The following is a 25490-nucleotide window of genomic DNA, read 5'->3' on the forward strand; positions in this document are numbered from 1 at the left end:
GACAGGGGTTCATTAACAAGGAGAATACTGCAGATGACATTTTTATACCTCCCGCTATGCGTGCGCATCATTGACCCTCCTGGCAATTTTTGCTGCAATAGGATGTGTTCAGCACAGCCTCCTGAGTTATCCTGAATTTTTCCCTGCTTTTTTTTAAAGATAGATCCTTTAAAAGAGAGCAAGACACCACCAGGAACTGAAACTGAGACATTTGCTGCAAAACGACATCTGGATTTTGGGGGTCAGCTCTTAGAGGGTAGAGGCTTATGGAAAATACTGAGTAATGACAGTGGCTCATATATGGGAGAAAGAGCTAACTGAGACATGATTGTGGGACTATCATGCTAGTTGGTAGAAGTGACTCAGTATATTACTTCCTGCAACAGAGCCACAATGTCTCTGAATACCATTTGCTGTGGAACTAGCACAGGAGGGTCATGTGGGCCAGCAGGACAACAGTGAGTATATATATACTAAAAATGGTCAAACAAATGCCATAGCAAAAACAAACAAACAAAAAAAACCAGGACCTCTTTTACATCTCTTCATGGTATATTTTTAATTTGAATCATTCAGTACATACCAGAAATGCACTATGGGTCTTACTCATCAGAGCAGAGATTCATAAGAAACACAGGGGTTGGAATTATTGAGAAAGGTTACTAAGTTGTGTTCCCTTGTCACGACTGCACAGAGGCTAAAAGGTTACTCTTTGGACTGCAACCCCCAGGATTTCTTAGCCGACTATAAAGGATTCTGGCAGTTATAGTAAAGAAAAATGGCCCTGAGCTCTCGGTGAAGGAGCCAGTGCAATAAATGTGAGCCAATAAGCATGGAATATTTCCACCTTCTGTTGTGATGCAGTGAGGCTAGTTTTGTTAGGTTATGTTTTCAGGGAAGAATACCTACTTTAAAAAATTATTATGGAAATAATTTTTTTTACAAAAAATTGTATAAAAAGGTCTGTCTGCATGAGGAGGCAGAAGTAAATTTCTGCATATTTTTCTTGCAAAATCTATCTCAGTTCCAGAGTCTGCTCCCCCACCTCACAAATTAATTTTTGAATGCAAAGAAATACAAACAGCTGAATATGTTACACAGTTTGTAGTTAACAATTTGGATCCTACCCTGGTGGTAATCCATGCAATAATTCAACACAAATCTCTGTATATAATAATCTTAATAAAACTGGTATACACTGTTTACAGTGCATGAGAATACACCATAGCCTTCTCCCAAATTGATGTCGGGCTCAAACTGGACAATAGGGTTAGGATATCATTAGAAGCAGAGATCTCTGCCCTGATGAAATATATTTTGATTGCCCTAGCACAAGCTTGTCTCACTTTGCATTTTGCAAATTAGATTACTTTTGTTTTGTGATTGATCATTGGAACGTAAACAGGGGCTTTGTTGGCACATCTGGTTGTGCTTTGAAGTGGTTACATATCTGGAGGGGAAATTGCAATAGTAGGAAATATGCATTGCCTATAAAATGAGATTTGACGTTGAATCTACACATTGGCAGGCCCAATATAAATATAAAGGTACTTTAATAGACTGCTAACTATTCATCTGTTGACAGGTGCTCAGTATAAAATGTATCCTTTTGAATATCCTGGAAAAAATTCTTCCTTGTCAAATAATGTCATTGTTTCTCTGTTTTCCCCATATTCTTTGCAGATCTGAAGCCTTGGGTCTCAAATTTCACTTATCCAGGTGTACAGGACTTCTCTCAGCTTGCTCTTGATGCCAATAGGAATCAACTCATTGTTGGAGCCAGGTAAATTGCAGTTGCCTAATGGGATCCAGATTGCTTCTTCAGCTCCTTCCTTGCAGGTTACAAAATGCAAAAAAAGACTGCCTCTCCAGCTTATAAACACTCTCAGTGTTTGTCCTAAAGGAAGCTATAATTTATGGAGAAGAAATTGAGAAACACAGCAATAATGCTAAAGAAGAGAAAATTTGAATTTTTTTTTGGTGGGGGGAATAATGTGACAAAATGAGTAGTTAATGAAGCAGAAAGCTGTCATCTCCTAAGGATCGCAGATGCGATAAACATTTTTCTCAGTTAAGATTTGTCCACATATATAAAAATAAGGCTAGCATAGTGCTGTCTAAATTAGGAAAAATGACTCGACACATTGATGGAGAAAAAGTCCAGACAGTCAGGATAAGGCATCTTTAACATGGCACCCTGGGGGAGCTTGGCTTCAATGCTGGAGGTAAGGTCCAGGGGCACCACTCGTGTTGGGCTTCTGGTTGTAGGTTTGGCATCCTGCAGCCTGCACTACCGCAAGATAGATTTGCACTTAACCACACATGCCTTCTCTCAGACACACTTGTTCCCTCTTTTCATCTTTTGCATTTCTCTTCCCTTTCCCTATTATTTTCGGTTAGTAGCACTGTATTTTCCCCCTTGTCATCCTTTGTTTTAACTGTTAGAAAAAAGCTTGGTGTATTCCTGAAGAAACTGGAACCACACTTAGCATCTGTGTTTTTTTTTCAAGAGGCCTCTAAGTGGCTCCACCAACATGAGAGGCAGTCTGGGGAAGTTGAGATGCTGGTCACATGGTTTGCTGTGACATTTTCCAGCCTTTTGATGGAAAATGTGTTGCCATGTTGATAATGGGGGGGGGCGGGAACCGTGGGGGGGGGGCAGAGAGAACACACTGAGAGAGAGAGAATTCAGGGAAGAGGCAAAGAGCAGAAAGAAAAAGAAGCAGGGGGGGCATGAGGCAAGAATACCAGTGGGGAGAGAAGGAGTGGATAAATCTTGTATGAAGGCAGAGTGATTATGTGTGTGAGAGACCCTCGGAAGGCATTTTGCCCAGGGCCACCTCAGTCATATGGCAGCACCACAGACAGTTTGTACTCTGGATAAGATTCTTGATAACGTGATCTCCTGCAACTTTTACATGGTTTCTAATTAAAATTGAGTTAAATGTATGTAAGGGAGTAATTCTGAACAATTATTCAGTCGGTTACATTATAATAAGATACCTGGGGAAACACCCAGCATATAATACCATTATAATATAAGTTAAAATCTAGTGCCATCATAAGATTAGTACTTTTATTTTTAAACGCATGACAATGCTAAGTATTTATGGAGCATCCTCCACGCCAACTTTAAGAGTTTAAAGTGCCCAATGTATTTGCCTTAGTAATTCTCACAAGGGCTCTGTGAGTTAAGCCAGTGGTGTAATTGCCATCATGTTACAGGACTGAGAATGTGTCCTTTGCTTGAGACTGCACTCTGAATTCATAACGGAGGTGAGCTTTGAACAGTATACTTTCTAACTCATCACATTCTCATCCATCATGTTATGCGCATGGAGTTGCCAGCTCTCAGGGTGCCATTTGAAGCTTCACAGAATTACTGTGCTCCTCTGGGTCTTCGGGCGAGGGGACAAATGGGAGGATGAGTGGTGCTGAAAGAGTAGAAAGTTTGGTTTTTGTATGAGAGGTCTTCAAAAGGGCACTCATCTCCATCCATTTCCAGCTGGTGGCAGAGCTGATGGATTCATAGCAAAAAAATGCTGATATGTGTGCTAAAAACCAAAAGAGAAAGGAGACTGGGGAAAGAGCCTGTGAACACACTTGGATCAGTGTAGCATTTGAAGCAAGGTGAGGAGGGGAATGCAAACATCATGATGTATTAGGCTTTTGATTGCATAAGCCGTGGTAGCCGCAGTTCAGGACCTCTATTGTTGGGGAACCCCTATGTGAGCCTTTCACAAACCCTAGCAGCAGCATAGTCCCCAGGAAAAGGTCTCATATATCATGTACGCTGTAAATGTAGCCATGCAGGATGTGAGCCTGGTTAGGCATGGCAGTATATGATGCAACTGTTGAAACGTGTTTTAGCACCTGCCCAAGTACTGAAAGATGGTGTACTCCTTTTTCTGACTCAGTTTGCCGTATTACCTGGTTAGCTGAATATTGTCATTGTTTGGGGAACCATTTACCCAGTTTGTTGTCTTCCCTATTTCCATACTTTTCTGTGTCAGAAGTAGTTCTCTTTCCCAACCTTTCCTGTCCAATGTCTGTGACATCATAAGGGTCCGCCAGAAATATATAAATGTATGTATTGATTAATATTATTAATATTATAATTGTTAATACTGTTAATATTTTTTTAAAAAAATATGTCCTTTAAAAGAGGTGCCTAATATACTCAGCATCCAGTTTAGTGGTAAATGTAAATCACATAATTGCATTGAAATAAAAGAGAGAGATCCATGTGGTCCTTATGCAACACAAATGCATTTCTAAATTACTTAATGTGCCTCTCCACGAAGAACATTAAAAACAAAAAGTTTTGGATTACTGTACATACACTTTGCCTGTTTTTGCTTTTGCTTCTAATGCTGATGAATCATGCTGAAGTGGCTAGATTTTGTTCAGACAACAGTATCCTCAAAAAAACCTAAAAGAATTTATGGCAGAGGTACAGAGCTTTATAGTGCCAGTTTCCTGCAAATTTGTCTGAGCTGCTCGTGATTCATGGGAACCTCTGTGTCAGGAGGAGATAAGAAGATGGTGGCTTCAGTGAACCTGTTCAGAATGAATGCTGCACAGGAACTTCGAATGCTTAAAAAGAGGGACAATTGCAAGACACAGTGTGGGTGCGCAGGCATATCTATACGCTTAGATAGCACAGTATAGGACAGTGACAAGTGGCTGAAACAGAAAGGTGGTTTGAAGACGCAGGAAAACACATTTATCATCTCCCTGGAAGTAGCAGTTGGAGGTGTGGGCTTGGGGTGCTTTAGGTTGCTGGAGCACTGAGAAAAGCGTGTTTTAAGACAATTTTTATGTTGCAGCAACGGAAGCAAGAGAAGCCAGAATGCATCACAGGAAAAAGCCTGTTCCATCTGCCAGGATCACTGACAGGTTCCAACAGAGTTGTAAAACATTTTGTCCTTGATGCTTTTTGTTTAGCTGTTGATACCCGGAAGCTGGTTTTAGAGACTCCTCCTAGTAAGAGGGATAATTGCCTGCCACGTTTAGGTATTTTGAGGGATAGAAAAATAGTCCAGTGTGGAATATTAGCACACTTATGATGCCAGGTATGTTTCAACATTCTCTTTGTCTGTGCATTTTCCATTGTTCCAAGAAGGAAAATGTTTAGGTTTGAGGGTAAACATAGACGAACCAAGGAAAGCTCTGAGAACACCACATGCTGTGTTACTCTTAAATATACATGAATATGTAAATTTACATGAATATCAGTGCCTGGATGGGAGAACACTGGGGCCTCCTTGTAAGCATTCTGAGATTTCCAAGGAAGAGCAAAATGTAAATATAAAATAAAATGGAAATGGAAACATAGGCCAATTACAGCTCTGAAAGACACTGATCTCTGATGGGTACATAACTGACTTTGTTTGCTGGTTGTGGAAGACATGAAGAATTACAAACAGAAAGATGAATCTTGCCCTTGTGAAGAGGAATTACCTATTAAATCTTAGAATAATTCTGATGTGAATTGGGACCAGGTAGTTCAGATTATGTAACTAAGGAAATAAAAAAGGAAGAAGAAAAAAGTGGAGGAGGAACCAGCTGAACAACATCACCATCTAATCCCTTATGTCATTTAGTAAGTAGAAACAAGGGATTAAGCTGTCTTCAGTAATGTTTAAAAACACTTTAGCATTTCTTTTCCTCCCTCCCTCCCGATAAATATGCCAGGTAATTTTGTGCCCAGTATTGGGCAACATCAAGAGCATTTGAGTCAGCTGGCATCAAATCTTGCATAGCACATGTTGAGAAGTCATTTTGGTGCCTGGAAAATAGATCAAGGTGGCACCACCTCCCCTGCTCACATACCGAAGCTGATTGGACTCGCAGCTAAATCTTGTTTCCACACTGACCACGGGGTAGTGTCCTCCAACAACCCTGAGCGTAGGAAGCCAGAGTTACAGATTCTACTCCTTTCTTGTTTGTTTTGTGAAGCTCTTGACATTTAAAGATCAGAATGAGGACTGTTTGGCTAAATTAAATCGAGTTACACAAATAACACTTTAATGCAGGTAACACCTTCCTAAAAATATAGGAACCCAATTTAACTTACAAACAGATTTTAAAAATATGTTAAAAAAAAAGATAGTGTTAAAACATGGTAAGTTGCAATACTAAAAATTCATTTCAGTGTATTATCCTGTTAAAACAACCATTGCATTGAATTTTTTTAAAAAGATTAAGTATACATGAGAGAAAAAAATTAAAAAAGAACCTAACCTAGTTTCGTTTGGGAAGGAATTCCACAGCTGGGGAGCAGCCACTTAGAAGGCCACCTTTTGTGTCCTTACCAAATGTCCCTCTGAGGGTGGTGGAACTCAGAGAACTGCCTCCTCTGAAAGTCTTTAATACCTGGGGAGGTTCATATGGAGGAACACAATACTTGGGCGGAAGTAGTGTAACGGTAGGCTGAGGATTTGTCTTCAGATGTTATTCTTGACTTTCATCTGGAATAAATGTGTTCCATCATTATCTAGGGCAAAAAAAGGGGATGGGAATGATAGCCGATGTCTGCCGAAGACTCAACTCATAAACATCTTGGGTATGTTTCTGGATTCTGTAGGCTCAGCTCTTTCTCCTCATTTGCACTGAGTTCAGGATCTGATATCTTCCAGTGCAGAATTTAAGATTTAATTGTGGTTAATAAGTCCCAGCTCTTCAGAAAGAACTAAAGTATGTAGCAGACTTTGACATGATGCCCATGTGGGTGAGCTGTTGTTAACAAGGGCGGCCTTAACACTGCCATGTAATTGGTTGTCCCCTAACAAAGCACACTGTTCAGATAAATTGTTCTGCCTCTTTGATGCATTAATGGGGATGCAAAAAAAAGGGGGTGGTTAGATTTTATCTACATTATTGAGGGATGGGCACCTGAAATCTGATTGGTATGGAAAAGAGTGAAGAATAAACAACTGTCTTTTCAATGAACATGATTTGTCTATGTTTCCTGGGAGACAGAATAAATGCTCTGATTTAAAAGTCAGATCACGGGCCTACTCATGTCTGGTAATGTGACCTTGTGGGAAAGGAAAGCCCTTCCTTTGAAATGTACTTTAAAACAATCAAAGGTCCCTTGAAATCAGTTAAGAAGCTGCTTGTATGAGAAACAGAGGAAAAGAAACAGGTGCAGGTAAATTGCTGTTATACATACTGCCTCCATTTAAATCTTTAATTAAAACATTTCAGGGCTTCTCTAAAGAGAGGGAGAGAGAGAAGGTGAATTGAAACGGGAATTTTAGGTTAGGGTATGTGGTTTTTCTAAGCCCTTTGACACAATATGCACCTGAGCCTTTCATGGGCTAGAAATTTGAGGCCTAGACCGATTGAGAGAAAGGGTACCAAAAGCTGATTTGGAGAGAATGACCGCTAAATTGTTGCAAGCAACTTTCTGCTGGCTTCATTATTTCAAAGCCTGGACAAATCATGACCCTGTACAGAGTAAGGAAATTGGTGGGCATTATGACATCTATGGCTCAGGAGTTGAATAAAAAGTGAAGGTGAAGGAATTCTAGTGGTTGGCTAGAATTTGTACTTCTATGAGTTTCATTTGGAAGTTAAGAAATGGAATACTGTATTTATTTATTTGTTTTATTTTATTTTATTTTATTTTATTTATATCTCACCTATCTAGTCACTTAAGACCACTCTAGGCAGCTTACATCTACAGATTCTACCATTTGGTTTTTAAAAGTGTAGCATATCTAAAAACAGGTAGCTTACCTCTTCCTTTGCACTATATTTCTCCTGACATTTTTTCTACTGCAAAATTGCTGTGAACTGGCACAGAATTAAGTGTCTACCGATTGGAATCTTTTGGTGTCATCTGCAAATACTGCAGCACTTGAATTAATTATTCAGTATTCAAAGTTCATCTCCCTGGTTAAAATCTTTGGAGAATGCAGCCAATGGGCAAAGTTTTCATTATGAAAACTGTTGGTTTATTTGTAATGTCTGGACCAGAAATGAATTTTTCCAGAGGGCCTACATTTTATACCATAGCAGCTACTTTTTTTTAGGAGCCTTTGGTGAAGGATAAAGCTTTTTTGAAGTTCCAAGTACTGTATATACTGTATATTGGATTACTACGATCTTTATGTTTTTTTGACCTTTTCCATCCTTTATAATGTTGAGAATTTCTTGCTTAAGTAATTTGTGTGTAAGGAGGGACATTATAGGTTTAAACAATTATGCAGCGGAGCTGGTTATGGAGATTTTTTCTTTTCTTATAGTAAGAGAACATGGGATGATCTAATAAAGCTGAATTATGAGAAATTCAGGAGAGACAAAAGTATCTAGTACATGCTTTATTGTATTTCTGTATTTATCGAAGTCCAAGTGATCTAAAATATCATAAAAATGGCCTGGAACACCTTAAATAATATGTATTACTGATATTGCAGCCAATTATTGTACAGAAAGAAAGCTCCCAACTAGCACAGGGTAAGAACAGGAAGCTTGGATGGAGCGGGGCCTAGCTAAGCCTCAAAGGTTTCCTGTTGAGGTCTTTCTCCCAGGTGAGCCACATTTAGGTATCTGTGAAGTGCCTCTTCCCTGAGTGGAGAATTATGGGATTTGCACTCCCAAGAAGTTAAAGATAAATAAATAAAAATCCTCATCCTTAAATTTTTGGAATTGTTCCCAGACTGATGCAACTTAGATGCAGTTTTGTGTTGTGCCTATTATTCAGTGTCTTTGTGGAACTATGATGATCAGATGGTGGATGTGAGGTAGATGTGTGGGGGATGGCTCTACAATGCCTGGAGAAGGAAACAAACATGGTCCAGTGGGAAAGGATAGCAGGTGAACTTACTGTTTCTCTCACTAACAAGGTTAGAACATATCTCCCACCAATTCAAGTGCTGCATTGCATCTAAAAAGGTAAAGGTTCCCTTTGACATTTTTAGTCCAGTCGTGTCCAACTCTAGGGGGCGGTGCTCATCCCGCTTTTCAAGCCGTAGAGCCAGCACATGTCTGAAGACAGTTTCCGTTGTCACGTGGCCAGCATGACTAGGGAAAGCCGTTTTACCTTCCCACCGATTGTACCTATTTATCTACTCGCATTTACATGCTTTCAAATTGCTAGGTTGGTGAGAAGCTGGGACAAAGTGACGGGAGCTCACTCTGTTGCGTGGATTCAATCTTAAGACTGCTGGTCTTCTGACCCTGCAGCACAGAGGCTTCTGCAGTTTAGCCCACAGCACCACCACGTCCCTTGCATTGCAACTAGCTTGGGTCAAAAGGCTTTTTCTACATAGCAGCTGGACAGTTGAGCTCATGATTTCTTTTTAATTATGAAGGAGATGTCTGTTCAACTACTTAACAGTCCACTGATGAACATAGTGCCAGAAAAGCATAGCTTTGCCGAACTGAAAACATGCAAGTTGGCTTTGATTGGATGGTGAAAAATGTTTATAAACATTTGGAAAGAATTCTGTGCTTTCGCCAGGACCTATCACGAAGGGAGGGGCAGCAGAGCTATTTGAACACAATCTTCATAACCCTGTTTTGGCATTTCTTCATTTTTCTGTCAATATATCAGGAGCCTGAAAGAAACTTTCTTGATCTCTAACAGACCCTTGCTTTCTTCATAAATGAGGATAGGCTGTCCAATTGTCTCTCTTCTCTATCATATGTGAGAGTGTATGTATTTTTAAAAGAACCAGACATGTAGGGCTGTATGCCTGATTTTGGCATAGTTATTTCAGTATCAGCTTTTGCACAGGAACACATTTAGCAATCAAAACTAACAAAATAAGTGCCTGACACACACACACACACACACACACACACACACACACACACACACACACACACACACACACACACACACACACACACACACACACACACAAATATGCATATATACATATACATACAGTATATCACAGAAGTGAGTACACGCCCTCACATTTCATAAATATTTTAGTATATCTTTTCATGTGACAACACTGAAGAAATGACACTTGACTATAATGTAAAGCAGTGAGTATACAGCTTGTATAACAGTTTAAATGTGCTGTCCCCTCAAAATAACTCAACACACAGCCATTAATGTCTAAACTGCTGGCAACAAAAGTGAGTACACCCCTAATTGACAATGTCCAAATTGGGCCCAAGTAGCCGTTTTCCCTCCCTGGTGTCATGAGACCCGTTAGTATCACAAGTCTCAGGTGTGAAGGGAGAGCAGGTATTATTGCTCCCACTCTCTCAGGCTGGTCACTGGAAGTTCCACATGGCACCTCATGGTCATGAACTATGTGAGGATCTGAGAAAACAAATTGTCACTATACATAAAGATGTCCTAGGCTATAAGAAGATTGCCAAAACCCTGAAAGTGAGCTGCAGCATAGTGGCCATGACCATACAGCAGTTTAACAACCCAGATTCCACTCAGAACAGGCCTCGCCATGGTCAACCAAAGAAGTTGAGTGTCCATGCTTAGCGTCATCTCCAGAGACTGGCTTTGGGAAATAGACGTATGAGTGCTGCCAACTTTGCTGCAGAGGTTGAAGGGGTGGGGAGCCTGTTAGTGCTCAGACCATATGCCACACACTGCATCAAATTGGTCTCCAGGGCTATTGTCCCAGAAGGAAGCCTCTTCTAAGGATGATGCACAAGAAAGCCCACATATGATTTGCTGCAGACAAGCAGACTAAGGACATGGATTTCTAGAACCATGTCCTGTGGTCCAATGAGACCAAAATAAACTTATTTGGTTCAGATTCTGTCAAGAGTGTGTGGCGGCAACCAAGTGAGGAGTACAAAGACAAGTGTGTCGTGCTTACAGTCAAGCATGGTGGTGGGAGTGTCATGGTCTGGGACTGCATGAGTGCTGCCAGCACTGGGGAGCTAGAGTTCACTGAGGGAACCATAAATGCCAACATGTACTGGGACATACTGAAGCAGAGCATGATCCCCTCCCTTTGGAGACTGATCCACAGGGCAGTATTCCAACATGATAACGACCCCAAACACACCTCCAAAATGACCACTGCCTTACTAAAGAACCTGAGGGTAAAGGTGATGGACTGGCCAAGCATGTCTCCAGACCTAAAACCTATTGAGCATCTGTGGGGCATCCTGAAACAGAAGGTGGAGGTGCGCAAGGTCTCTAACATCCACCATCTCTGTGATGTCATCATGGAGGAGTGGAAGAGGACTCCACTGGCAACTTGTGAAGCTCTGGTGAACTCTATGTCCAAGAGGGTTAAGGCAATGCTGGAAAATGATGGTGACCACACAAAATATTGGCACTTTTCATCCAGTTTGGACATTGTTACTTACTGTAGGGGTATACTCACTTTTGTTGCCAGCAGCTTAGACATTAATGGCTGTGTGTTGCGTTATTTTGAGGGGACAGCACATTTAAACTGTTATACAAACTGTATACTCACTGCTTCACATTGTAGCCAAATGACATTTTTTCATTGTTGTCACATGAAAAGCTATACTGAAATATTTATGAAATGTGAGGGGGTGTACTCACTTTTGTGATGCGCTTCACATTATTAATGCATTATATTAAGCAAACCTTGTTATGTATTTGCGAAGGCTTTCACGGCTGGGATCTAATGGTTGTTGTGGGTTTTTCGGGTTCTTTGGCCGTGTTCTGAAGGTTGTTCTTCCTAACGTTTCACCAGTCTCTGTGGCTGGGATCTTCAGAGGACAGGAGTAGCACGCTGTGTTCTTGTTATATTGCTGTCTGGGTCACATTTTTTCTGTGATGCTGGGCACTGCTAGCACTCAGTCTTTTATAAGCTGGTTTTATACCTAAAACTGTCTGGGAGATCTGTAGTGTTTTACTTTAAGAAGCCCCCTAAATAAATTAAGTCTATTGGAGGGTAGGCAATGTTCATCTTAAAGCATCAACACAGTTGCACTTGCTTGGAAATCCCTTCCATGTGAAAAGTGTTTGGACAATATGAATCTTCTTCCTATTCCTCCTCTCATTTCACTATGCTTCCTTCTGGGTTCTGGAAAGTACAAATTTGATTGATTGATTAGTGCTATGCACTATTCTGGGTGGTTAACAGTAATACAGTCATAAAATCATCTGGAGTCATGGTCACAAGTATGGGAAGAAAATATTAAGTTAACAAAATGAATTAATCATAAAGAAAATATATATAAGATGTTCTACAGATGGCATATGACATGTGAACAATTATGGAAAATATATCAGAATACCTCTAACAAATGTCGGAAATGTAAATCAAAAGAAGGTAGTTTTTATCATATGTGGTGGACTTGCAAGGAAGTTAAAAGCTTTTGGAAACTAGTTCATGAGATTTTATCAAAAAATGTTATCTTGTACAATTCCATATAAACCTAAACTGTTTTTGTTGAATATAGTACCAGAGTCGATAGAAAAAGGAAAAAGATACTTGATCATACATGTAACTACCGCAGCAAGAATTTTATTTGCAAAATACTGGAAAAATGAGGCAACACCAACAATCCAGGAGTTCATAGCAAAAGTTTTAGAAATGGCAGATATCAATATTTTAACTGAAGTATTAAAGGACAAAGAAATTATTGAGGTGAGAAAAAATGGGAACCTTTGTATAGGATGAGAGATGAGAACACGAATGGGTTAAGATTATAAGAAAGAAGACTTAAGATATAAATGTAAATCTTAAAGGCTTATAAAAATTGGCAAGATTAGTGTGGAGCAAGCTTAGTAATAAATCTCATAGGTAAAAGCAATAATGATATAAATTGTTATCTGCTACATTCTGTATATTTATTTAACCCTTACCTTGTTCCAAATCCCTTTTCCTATGATCTTCCCTGACCCAATGGAAAATGAATATGTATTTTTAAATAATACAGTCATAAAATCATTAAATAGGCATTAGACCATAACAGCACAATGTTTCCATATTAAGGCAGTAGGGCATGAGGCAGAGAAAAAATCAGGTGAGGTCACATTTGAAAGCCTCTCTGATGAACATAACTGTTTCAGTAAAGCCACATTGTAAAATACATTTTTCAGTCCTCAGTCTATGTACATTTTGTGTGTGCAGATTTGCTCTTAGCCACTTAGCTAATATTAGTAACTAAGTATGTAATCATTGTAGTTAGTAAGCTAGGATGGTAGACCTTGGGCCCTACCAATGTCTTTACTTAGCATCAACTCTATACTAGAGTCCCCGAGCATCTCAGGAAAGTAACATATGCTGTGCAGCGACACCTCAGCTGTGGACCTGTCCTCCCTTGTCAGCACAATGACTGTACATTCTGGTAATGTTGGTAGGCTACTCCAAATCACTGCTTTGCCAAATATAGAACTTGATACCACCTCTTTTATGAATAACTACCAAAGGTTTTTCAGTGTGCCCCTCATGGCACAGTGATTAAACTGCATTACTTCAGCCAAAACTCTGCTTAACGACCTGGGTTCAATTCCAGGTAGCTGGCTCATGGTTCACTCAAAATTTCATCCTTTGAGGTCAGTAAATTGAGTACCCAGCTTGCTGGGGTGGGGACAATGCGTGCATAATTAAATTCTAAACCACCCAGAGAGTACTTTAAATGTTACAGAATGATATATAAGCAGAGCACTTTGCTTTTTTGCTTTATTGCAGATTCAGGTATAGATGGCAGCGTATTCCACCATAGTTCCACAGGTGAAATTTGGTGATTTTTTTTCTTGTGACCGTATCTAATGTGGACTCCAGAGAAGATTTCAGCAGCAGCCCTAAAGATTTACATACTTTATACAGATATTAACTGTGGATCTGCATGGTGAAAGTTTTCATATTCCTGTTGTTTCAAGGTTTTTTAGGTGCTTCTTTTGTTTACTTATTTTTATGTACCTGTCCTTTCGTTTCACACAAATTGGAAAGTCTGTTTTGTGCTTCTCATTCAGATTACCTAATTTGTTTTTTTTTTCCCCTGGCACTCATGAGCCCTAATAAATTCTTTAAAACTACTCCAGAAAAGCAAAGATTCCAGGCAAGAGAAAATCAGTTTATTCCAAAAACAGACCACAGTATATGAGAAATAAAAGTCATCATCACACCTATTCAGACATTAGTTTATATTATCACATAGATCACCACGCCTCCCTCCCGTGCACACCACCACCAGAGGCCCCCTTAAGATAGTCCAGCCAAGATACCCTCATACCAATCTTAAACATGGGGGGGGGGGGCTACAAATATACAAGAAAACCCCTCTCTCACTTACTAGCTGATTTAAAAAACAGTTAAGCATGCAAAATTATAAGAGAGAGAACAGCACTGTGAGGTCAGCACCATGCACCCAGCACAACAGACCACGAGAGGTACTGTGGAAAAAAAAAGGCAAGGAAGCAGCAAGCTAGCCATGCAGCGACTACCTGGCACACAGAAACAAACATCTTGTAAAGCAGTGGTTCCCAACGTTTTTTGAATCACAGGCTCCTCTTTTTACAAAAGCTAAGCAATCTGCAATCTCCCCCACATTTGCATAAAAAGGGATTTTAATGGTGTAAAAACATATTTAAAATAGATATTTTAGAATATAATTCTAATTTAATATGTTAATATTAATGTAATAATGCATAATTATGGGAGCGAGCTGTAAATCTGCCTCTACCTGATAAAATTTGAGATGGAAAAAAATTGTCAATAGACTTTTGAGTTTAATTTACTTTTTTGAATGTGGAAACATCCCTCCCTTCATATTTAAGTCAGAAAATATATTTCAGTCCAAAATGCTAAAGTAGAAAAGGTATAATAAAAATATCAAATTGTTTAAATTACATTCAAATACTACGGGGACCTATAGCCTAAAAAGGCACAATCAAGCAGGAGAGAATGTATGTCTAAAATGCCAGTGTTCTTAAAAGTAAGAATATATGAAAGAAAACACATTTCTTAGCCTTTCAGCATATTATAATGACAGACAGAGAACATTATTAAATAATATTCTCTTCCAGCCAAGCCAGCCATATGCCAATCCCATGAAGTTCATTTCCAGAAGCCTGCTGCTCCACTGCCACATGCTTATTGATGGCTGGTGCCCAGTATCTGTGTTGCTGGTATCCAGTGTATGGTTTGGCATGTCTCTTGCTTCCCTATATTTATATTTCTTTCAGTTACTTACATTTCTCTTCAACTGCCAAACAACTGAATTTTGCCAGTTTAGTAAGTGACTGATCTCTGTAAATGACCACAATATTTTTAATATAAATAACTATTGCTTTTACCAGGGTGACGAAATATGGCTTATAAAATACGAGACTAGCAAGTTGCCACTATATAATAGTGTTTATTTTGATTAACTGGGTCTGGGCACCTGCGGGAATAGTAAGTTACCTGGGTAATATTTAATGCGTAGACAACATGCCATGAGCATAAACTGCTGGTGAACTAATTTGGTGAGGTACCAATTTACTCTGTCCACCCCTTAGGACTCCAGAAGGTTTTTTTTTCTCTTTCCCCTTTGTTTTTGTTTTCTTGCAAATTATTTACCTCCACATTCCTGTTAGGTATGAAAGAGGCTCTTTTGCAAGGCAAAGTTATTTCAGATGGATCTTGCTTTCAGAGTGGGCTGGAAAACTGGCTGATTGCCCTGTAGTGACTTTTAGTAAACCGTTATTCAAACTGCATTTCAAAAGCACAATGTACATGTTCATGGCTGTATTTGCTACAGTCGCTTAATTGTTTTAACAATTTATACATTCAAAATCTCAAACCTTGACAGGAGGGCACCAGGAGCCCAGCACATAGTAATCCTACAAGGAACAACTGAAGGAAAAGCTCTCATAATTTGGTTCCAGGCCCTTTTTCAGATTCAGTACTCCCTTCTCCTCCCCCAAAATTCTAATCAGGTTCTGACAGCCTTCATGGTGCTGTGGGAGGAAAATATTCTCAGGAATTTGACAGACACAGAGTGAAATGGCACCAAAGGTTACACAAAACAGGGAACAAAAAAGAAACATGAAACTTTTGTGACTTCTCTTTCATAAACACAAATAATTCATGGTTATAGATTCTCTTTTGGCAACTGCTGCTTTGGTGTTTTGGGTCTTTTGTTAGGTACAAAAGATCCATCCTTAAAATTAATATGCAGTGGTCAAGTTAGTTCTTTATGCATTGTATGTATGACATTGTTTTGGTCTGTTAAATGCTTAGATCTGCTTCAGTGAAATGTTCCAAAAATGTTCTGTCTTAGTGACCTGAGCACATTTCCCTGTGAATGAACAGAAGGATATATAGAATTTCTTGATCTGGATTTATGTGTATTTCTCCCCAGAAAACTGACTTTCCTGTTCCCTGTATTTCATATGCTTAGGGCAGGGGTAATTGGCTTGATCCGTTTGCTTCCAAAGCCCATTCAATAGCTATGGAAGAAATTTCTTGAATATTAAAACTGTTTATTTGGTCAAAATATACAGTGCTTCAAGAAACCTGGCATAAACTCAGGATCCTTCTTACGATCCATCCAAAAGCAATGCATTTAAATAGCATTCTTAACAACAGTCAAGTAATATAGACCCATTAAACCTCAGGTTGCCCTCCATAGGGTGAACTGGGACATGAAACTTATAGATGGTCAGAGTCTCTTGAGGAACATGTGCATAGTCTTGATATATCATGCCCTGTATTAATTTTGCAGTGGCAAGATGTGGTTTTTCCTAAAGGTTACAAGAGAAACATACAGATGAATTGTAGTTACAGCTCCAAGCCAACAGGGATCAAGTGACACCTGTTTCTGTGTACCTCACAAGGGGGAAAAAGGAAAAAGGGGAAAATATACAGAGTATTGGTTGTTGTAGGTTTTTCGCGCTGTTTGGCCGTGTTCTGGAGGAACATAGTAGGTGTGCTCTTTCGCTTCGGAGTGTTTCCAGTCTCCGGGTCTATCTGACCATTTCCTCCCCGTAGAGGCGTTCAATGTATTCTTGAAGGCTTTCACGGCTGGGAACCATTGGATCCTGGCCGAGAAAGCCTTTGAGAATACATACAGAGTATTCATGAAAATATTAAGTATATGGTTCAGTAGGGGCAACATCCCATGGGCACATTTAACTAAATGCCTTAGAGATGTTGAAAATGCCTTAGAGATGTTGAAAGATTGCAGATACTGTCATCGGATGTTCTGGTAAACTGAAAGTTTGTTCTTCTTCCTATACATCCTTGAAGGAGTCTTATGATGCAGTGGTTAAACTGCTATAAGACAGTGCTCATGACCTGGGTACGATCCCAATTGGCTCTGGTAGCTGGCCCAGAGCTGACTCAGCCTTCTTTCATTCCGAGGTCAGTAAATTGAGTATCTGGACCCAGGGGAGGGGCACGGTGTACCCTGCATAATTAAATTGTAAACTGTCAAGAAAGTGCTTTCAATAATATGGGATGATATATAAGCAGCACACTTTGCTTTGCTTGTGTGGTTTGAGGCCTTGATTCCCCACAAGTGGTGAGGATTTAGAGATTCTGTTTTAATGATAACATCTCCAATGCGGCCCAAGCTTTCTTTAAAAAACTGGGAAGAACTGGTGCCTGGAAGAGTCATACCTCAGTGGTACCTGTTCGATTATCCTGACCAGAGGAAGAGGGCAAAATCAGAGGCGCCTTGCAGGGGAAGGTCATCTGGCCTTCACCCGATCAGATCAGACAAAGATAGAGATGTGTCTTTTAGATGTGGGGAACTGGTTTGCTGATTGTGCGATACTGCAGTTGTTAGCACACTTTCCGTAGATCAAGCAGTGTGCCCCGATAAAATTTAAATGCTGGTGATACGTTCAGAACTTGAAATCCAAAGAGGGGAAGATTGGACTCATAAATCAAAACCAAGCTCTCTTGTAAACCGGTAACAGGCACTTGCTTGAGTAAATAATTTTTTTTTTTTTTGGCTCACAAACAGAAACATTAAAAAGAGCAGGGAGAAGAATGAGGGAAGCTGAGAAGGCTGTATTTTCAGAACCTCAGGGCCAAACAACATGCAACATAAGCGTTCCATGACTGCATTTCCTGGTATCCTTTTCTTCTTTGGCTTAAAAATAGGCATGGGATCAATTAGGATCAGGACTTTGTTGCTAGGGGCAGAAAGGTTTTTAACTCTTTCCCCATGCTGTGATCTCAGTCCAGTACTTCTCTCCCTGCATACCTCATATTAAGCTGTGATTAATATCAGTGTCAGCAGGTGGTGATTCACAGTGCAGAAGGAATTAATTCATCTCTCGGCACGGCAGCCCTTGTTCAAATTGTCTCTCCTTTTGCTCCCAGTGGATTTTTTTAAAGCCAGTGAGAGCTAGAGGTTAAGAGTTGGACTGGAGGCTTTTTAGGAGGTCTGGGCTCATGTTTCCACATGTCCAGGAAACCCGTGGTTGTAAAAATGAAGTTGTGGCGGGGGAGTGGTGGGGGAGGAGGAGCTGTGGGTGCTGCCTTGAGCTCATTGTAGGAAAGGCAAGGTATATATACCACAAACAAATAATGTTTCATCCAAAGGAAAACTTGGTGTGGTATATGATCATACACCTTACGTCACACATAATTTGGCTTCAGTTCCTGAGAGAAAGGCACAGAATACAGCTAGTTATGTGGTTATTTGAAATTGCTTCCAGTAACAGCATGATCCACACAACTCCTAGTGTGAAAATGGATACAATAGCCAGAAACTGTAATTTCTGCCAACCTCCACGTAGTAGCCACGTGTCTGTACTGTACAACACCATAGACAGACCCCTAGTTTCACAGCACCTTATTTAAGTAAATAAGGTTATATCATTGGAGTTCTTTAGTGGCTCAGAACGTCTAATCTTGTTTTCCTGAGGGCCTAAGTGACATTCCGTGTTTACCACAGGTCTTAGCTATTGCTACATTTAGTCAAGAATGTAGGTCTCTTTCTATAGGAAGAATCTGGGGGCTTGGAGAGTTGATTAAAAGCAAGCAAGACGATTCGTTAGTATTTTGTTGCATGATTCTCCAGGAAATGTTAAATGTTGCTCCCATGCTATGACGGTGTAGTTATTGTATTCCATTACTCATTCTGAAGTTCTGTATATCCTAATATAACTTCCATATTTTTGTGCTTGTTCACACAGGAACTACCTCTTCAGACTTAGTCTACACAACATTTCTCTAATTCAGGTATGTTCACATCTTCATGCAAAATATATTCTGACTGCAGTTTATGTAAATAGTTTTTAGTTGTACAGTATTTTTTAACCCTACCAGTAAATAGCTATGTTGTGGTAGTAGAAAGAAATAGATTGTTTAGGAGGCTGTAGCTTGAAATGTGGCTTTCAAGGTCATATATTCCACAAACTCTTCTCAAAAAATTAGCCTTTCTGCTTCACTTCATGGTGCTTTTTCAGCACATTCCTCAGCATAAGACTGAGCATTTGCTAAGAAGATAAAGCTGGGAAGTGCTTTACGGGGAATGTTCTTGTATTTCTCTAGTGTGACTCTTTATCCTTTGTGTATTGAATGGAGGCGGGAGGGACAAGTGCCAGAAAAGGGCATTGCATTAGAAGCAGAGAGAATCCTGTGACAGATAGCCTGTGCAAGCTTAACTGAAACAATGCAAAGAAATCCTATGCTTTCACTAATGCAGACGTCAGCAGCTTCCAGAGAAGCCTTTTGCCATTCTCTTCTCTCAGTGTTCCTGAGTTTTTGTTGGCCTTGTGTAAGCAGAAAATGCTGAGGAACTGAATTTTGTTTAATTCTTTAGTGACAGCATGATAAGATCTGAAGCCCCATCAGAAAGGAATCAGTTTGAAGATATGTGACATTTTCATCCTGATGAGCTTGCTTAAGAATTAAAAGTGTAACAAGAAATGCAGTCTTGTTAGTAAAGTATTTCCGGGTACAGCATTGAATTAGATTTTAAGGTTGTCTTGGTGCTGGGTTTAACAAAGTGTTATACAGTCATGTGAAAAAGAAAGTACAGCCTCTTTGAATTGTATGGTTTTACGTATCAGGACATAATAGAAATCATCTGGTCCTTAAGAGGTCTGAAAATTAGGTAAATACAACCTGAGGCCGTGGTCACACCAGCAAAATGACCCCCTGTTGTCACACGACTTTTAATTGGGTTCCTGTCGTGCTTTGAGTTCACGTGGCATTTATTCCAGGATGTGCGTCCCAGTGTGTTTTTGGGTTACTGACTAATTTCCTTCCAGTTCAATAAGTGCCAAGAACTTCTTGTTGAGACCATTTAATAGAAGTTAACCAACACATCAACAGAAATGCCACAGGAAAAAATAATTTAAAAAGCCATTTTAAAAGGACATGCACAGTGACAGTAGTCAAAAAAAGCAGAGATATGGGCAGCAACACAACTTTTTTTAAAGAACCACAGCAAAAATGTAGAAGCCTCTGGATGAGCAAGAAATGATTTGCAGTTAGTGCGCTTGCTGAGTAAATGATTTGCTAATGGTTGTGTATCGTGTGACTTCAAATTTTAATAGCAAAATCAAAGGGGAAGAACTGGAAAACCTTTTGTTAGTGTGAGCATGGCATCAGATGAACATGACATATTACACCATTAATTTTGTTACATAAATCACAACACAGTGTAATATGTTCTTTGTTGTGGTTCCTCTGAGGTTATAGTTACCTAATTTTCAGACCTGCTAATTTTCAGATTAATTTTATTATGTCCTGATACTATAGAATTCAAAGAGAGTGTGCTTTCTCTTTCACAAGACTGTAGACAAATAAAAATAACATTTGATTCAGGCTCATGTTTAGTGTGCTTTACATTGGTATGATACTGCAGTATGTGTACATGGCATAGTACTAATGAATAAACAGTTGAAAAGATGAACTTTAGCATAGCTGGTCAAACACGTTATTCCTGCAACCAAAATGGTGGAATAGTTTTCACAAGAATCCACAAAATCAGTATCACAACTGGGATTTAAATGTTAAAAACAGGATAGAGTCCCTATTCCCATCCTCCTCTTCTTCTCATAGAGTGTAGTTGTATCTTGTGGTCTGCAAAATATGGCAGCAGGATTAAATTGGATTTTTCAAAAAAATGTTGCCTGTAAATGCAGTAGCATTTGTAATTTATTTGACTGTTAAGATAATATATACAGTGTTCATCTTTTTCATGGCAGCGATCCGCAACCTAGGCAGGACTGGTCCACGGACACAGATCTCCTGCCACCCCATGAGCACGCCCTGTGTATGTGTGGAAGTGCAACTTCCCCCCCCCCGCGATGCTACACGCCCCTGTGCGTGTGCACAAGCATGCCACGCCCCCCCCAAAACCGGTCCGCAGTTAGGAAAAGGTTGTGGACCACTGATGTAGAGGACAGGTAAACTTCTTAGATGGAAGCGTCTGCAGTGTCCATGTTGGTCTCAAGCTCTTATTTAGCTAGCAATTTTGAATTTATGGCTCACCACTTAAAACAGAGGACAGTCACAAACAATCTGCCCCTCCTCTCCTTCTCCCTTTCTGCCTTTTTGAACTGTAGGATATCGTCTTGTGTCTATTAAAAGGTAAAGGTTCCCCTTGACAATTTTTGTCCAGTCGTGTTCGACTCTAGGGGGCGGTGCTCATCCCCGTTTCCAAGCCATAGAGCCAGCGTTTGTCCGAAGACAATCTTCCGTGGTCACATGGCCAGTGCGACTTAGACACGGAACGCTGTTACCTTCCCACCGAAGTGGTCCCTATTTATCTACTTGCATTTGCATGCTTTCAAACCGCTAGGTTGGCGGGAGCTGGGACAAGCGACGGGAGCTCACTCCGTCGCGTGGATTCGATCTTACGACTGCTTGGTCTTCTGACCCTGCAGCACAGGCTTCTGCGGTTTAGCCCACAGCGCCACCACGTCCCTTGTGTCTATTACCATTCAAAATTTGACAAAAAACAAGGGGAAATTCCCAGAAGTTGACTCCTTTTTTAATCAATTGTCTGGGCTAATTTTTAAAGTGTGAATGGTTGAAAGTTGCTGAATGTTGCTCTGCCAGCAATAGGCGAGTCGTCCGAAGCCAGTTCGTGATGGGGCCAATGAAAGGTAGCCAGGTAAATGTGTAATACGTTCATTAGTTGGACAGGGCTTTAGAGGAAATGGAAAATCAGTATTTGTCCATTCAGTGTACAACCTAAAGAGTCAGTCAGAGGCAGAGGGTTTGGGCTTGGGGGGAATTGAGTTAAATGCTGTACCTTCCTTTGCCTAAACTGTGCTTCTTGTTGATTTCAAAGAGTTAGTTGTGGGGTGTACACTCCAGAGTAATTGACAGTTATATCCCTAATAACCCACAGAGGATGAATAGGGTCTTATTGAGTCTTAATAATTCACACTGCTTCAATAGATGTCGTTTAATCCTTGCTAGTGCTTTCTTCTGAAATCCAAGTTACTGCTCTGCTTCTGTTCCTTGTGGATTGCTATTGCAGAAACTGAAACTATTTTTCTTGCATCTTGTTTGTTTCTTGTTTGAACTGTAGTTCTCTCTGAGAAAGCACACTGAATTCCAGTAATGTCAGTGGACAGCTGGTACGTGTTTCTGTAGAAAGCACAATGGCTTGCTTTGTTAAAGCTAATACTGTATATATGTGGCGGAATTTGTCGTGAAAGTAGCAAATCCCCGGCTAGGGCATAGTGAACAGAATAACAGCTCAGGAATTAATTTACTTTGAAAGAACCTTTAGGGCCACCTTTGATGTTCAGTTTTTAATTTATGTAAACTCTTTCATCAAGACATTTAGAAATGAATAGCGAGGATAAGAAAAGGATTTATAGCATTGTTTGATTAGCGATTAGATAGAGCTATTAGACCCCTATACCATTGGTATTGTAGACCTGTTTTCTAGGGATTTGGAAGGTGTAGGTGTGGTCTTTTCCTCACACGACAAGAGACATTTCTGTATCAGTGAATTCCGCACATAACACTGAAAAGGCCATTCAGCTTTTGCTAACAGCCATTTGTTAAAGCTTTCAATTTAAATGAATTACATTTTATATTTAAAAAGACTTAAAATTATAGCTTGATCAACAAGAATGTCATGGCACTCTCTACAAGATTTTGACTTTTTTTTTTTTGCACTTCAAAGACCCTCATTTTCACTGGCAGTCCAATGTGCGCTAAGTGGTTAGAGTGGTTAGACTAGAACAGAAGATGTGGATTCAGATCCACTCTCAGCTGCCAAAACTGACAGGCGAGTGGGATTGTTAAACTACTGATTGAAGATCTCACATACCATGAAAATCCAGTTGGGGTTGATGTTAAATCGGAAGCAACTTAATGGCACAAAGCTGCGACAACAGTATTTTAAGTGTTCTGCTGCTGCCTGCCAAGATTTGATGTATTTTCTTGCTGTTCTGAAATAAAGAGATTTAAAGGGGAATAAAATGTTCTTAAATATTCACCTGCCAAAGGAATATTTTGAACTACAGCCATGAGTTACCAGAAATAGAGCTGAAGCTAGGCGTAAGTAATTCCATTTTGATTTCAGTTGTACTCCCTCGCCTTTAATCAGAAAAAGAACATTGCTTGCTATTTAGCATATGATAGTCATTTATCATACTCACTGTATTAGTCACCATTCCCCTCCCCCAGGGAAAAATTCTCATTCTGTAGAAAAAAAGGAATTGTGGTGTTTGACATAGAATGTTATTTTCCTTTGATCACTAGTCAGCATGGAAGGTGCTGTGGACTTTCTCAGTGATCTAGTTAAAATTTTATGGTATGGATATTAACTTTTTATGTGAGGTGCTACTGAAAAACATTGTTATATTTCTCTTTCTATAAGGCTGTTGAGTGGTATATTTCCCTTTCTTCCTCTGAAGCCTTGATCCATTGCCTGATGAAATCAAAGGAAGTTTGTTCAGCATAGCAGAGCTTTTACCTTTAAATTACCCTTTTTCTTTTATTTAAGGCTGGTGGGATGTGTATATCAGTAGTGTACCTAACATGAAAACTAAGCTGTAATGCACATTTCCAGCACATCCTGCTGGCTGTGTTGTAACTGGTATTTTAAAGGGTTAAACTCTAATCCTCAGCATTCACATAGAGGCCTAGAAAGGGGCTTTTTACAGTTGACTGCATAATTAAGAGATTAAATGGGAAAATGTTGCTTTTAAAAAACAAAATCCCCATGGCATGTTTTAAATAGTAAATTATGGCTGAACTGACTGAGCAAAGCACATTACAAGTGTGCATAAAATGGGGCTGTCTGGAGCTCAGTTGGTGGCGCAGAGTCATGTGGAGTGGTACAGAGTAGTACTTAGAAACACATGTTGTTTGACACATAAGGTTCCCATCCCCCCCCACCCCAGCATTCAGGATTGAGGTGCCTTTGGATCTTTTAGTTCTTGCACTCTTTATCATCACATTATTCTGTATAAACTAGAGTGAGTGTATCTGTTTGGAGGTGCTAGTAAACAAGAAGATTAGCATCTGCTATTTTGGATGGCCTTTCATTCTATGCAGACAGCTAAGTTTTGTCCCATCCCTGTACTTTCTATTTTGTCACCATCTATATAAGCAGGCACTTCCAGTTCATCAGGGAGGGACTGAAGTAGTTTGGGAAGGCCATGCAACTCCTGTGTTCACTACAGATAGTCCCCTCCTCTCCATCTCACCTTAGACTTAAAGTCCAGGCTTGTAAGTCAATAAGTTGGCACTGGATTCTTGCAAACAAGATAAAATTATTTCTTTTACAAAACATAAATCTGACCATATTTCAGAGCATGGAATGTTATTTTTAAAAAAGTAATTAGTTATAGCTCCAATACATTCTGATACCAGTAGCTGATTATCATGATGGTTAGTGTTTTTAACTTTGAGTGCCATCTTAAGCATCCTTCAGTCTCGAAAGACCATGGTAACACACTCTGTATGAGTATCCTCTCCAGACAATGAAGCCTGGGTAGAATACTGTACAGTGGTGCCTCGCTTTATGTTTGCCCCGCATTACGACGAAACCGCATTACAACGATCTTGTTGCGATTGCAGTTGCGATCGCAAAACGATGGTCTAAATGGGGCTTTTTCGCTTTGCGATGATCAGTTCCCTGCTTCGGGAACTGATTCTTCGCAAAAAGACGATTTTCCAACAGCTGATCAGCGGTTTCAAAATGGCCACCGGGTAAATAAAATGGCTCCCTGCTGTTTTCTGGGACGGATTCCTCTCAAGACAACCACCAAAAATGGCCACCCTATGGAGGATCTTTGCTGGACGGTGAGTTTCCAGCCCATTGGAACGCATTGAAGGGGTTTCAATGTGTTTCAATGGGCTTTTTATTTTCGCATTACGACGTTTTTGTTCCACAGTGATTTTGCTGGAACGAATTAACGTCATTGTGGCGACCCCCTCTGAAGCCCCTATTCCCTCAGGTCTTCACGAGGTTCTCGCTCTTCTTTCTTCGCTGCCACCAGGTATTGCTGCTTCAATACCATTCAATCAAAGAGACACGTATCTTTTAAAACTTAATTCATTTATTAGATCAGGGAAGTTAACATCTGATTAATATTAGATAAGTAAATCACAGTTTGATAATCACTTGTATTTGACTTTAAATCT

At 39.9% G+C, this 25490-nt stretch overlaps 1 protein-coding gene across 9 annotated transcripts in view; it reads left to right on the forward strand.

The window, feature by feature from the left end:
• The window catches only part of SEMA5B (semaphorin 5B), a 506649-nt gene that overhangs the window by 310877 nt on the left and 170282 nt on the right, over positions 1 to 25490 (forward strand). For all 9 annotated transcript variants that reach the window (XM_072985220.2, XM_072985226.2, XM_072985227.2 and 6 more), the window contains 2 exons: positions 1684 to 1783; positions 19058 to 19103. In XM_072985220.2, coding sequence (XP_072841321.2) covers positions 1684 to 1783; positions 19058 to 19103 — 146 coding nt within the window. The remainder of the gene's footprint in view (positions 1 to 1683; positions 1784 to 19057; positions 19104 to 25490) is intronic.

The sequence above is a fragment of the Pogona vitticeps genome, chromosome 1 (genome assembly GCF_051106095.1).
Source record: "Pogona vitticeps strain Pit_001003342236 chromosome 1, PviZW2.1, whole genome shotgun sequence".
NCBI lineage: Eukaryota > Metazoa > Chordata > Lepidosauria > Squamata > Agamidae > Pogona > Pogona vitticeps.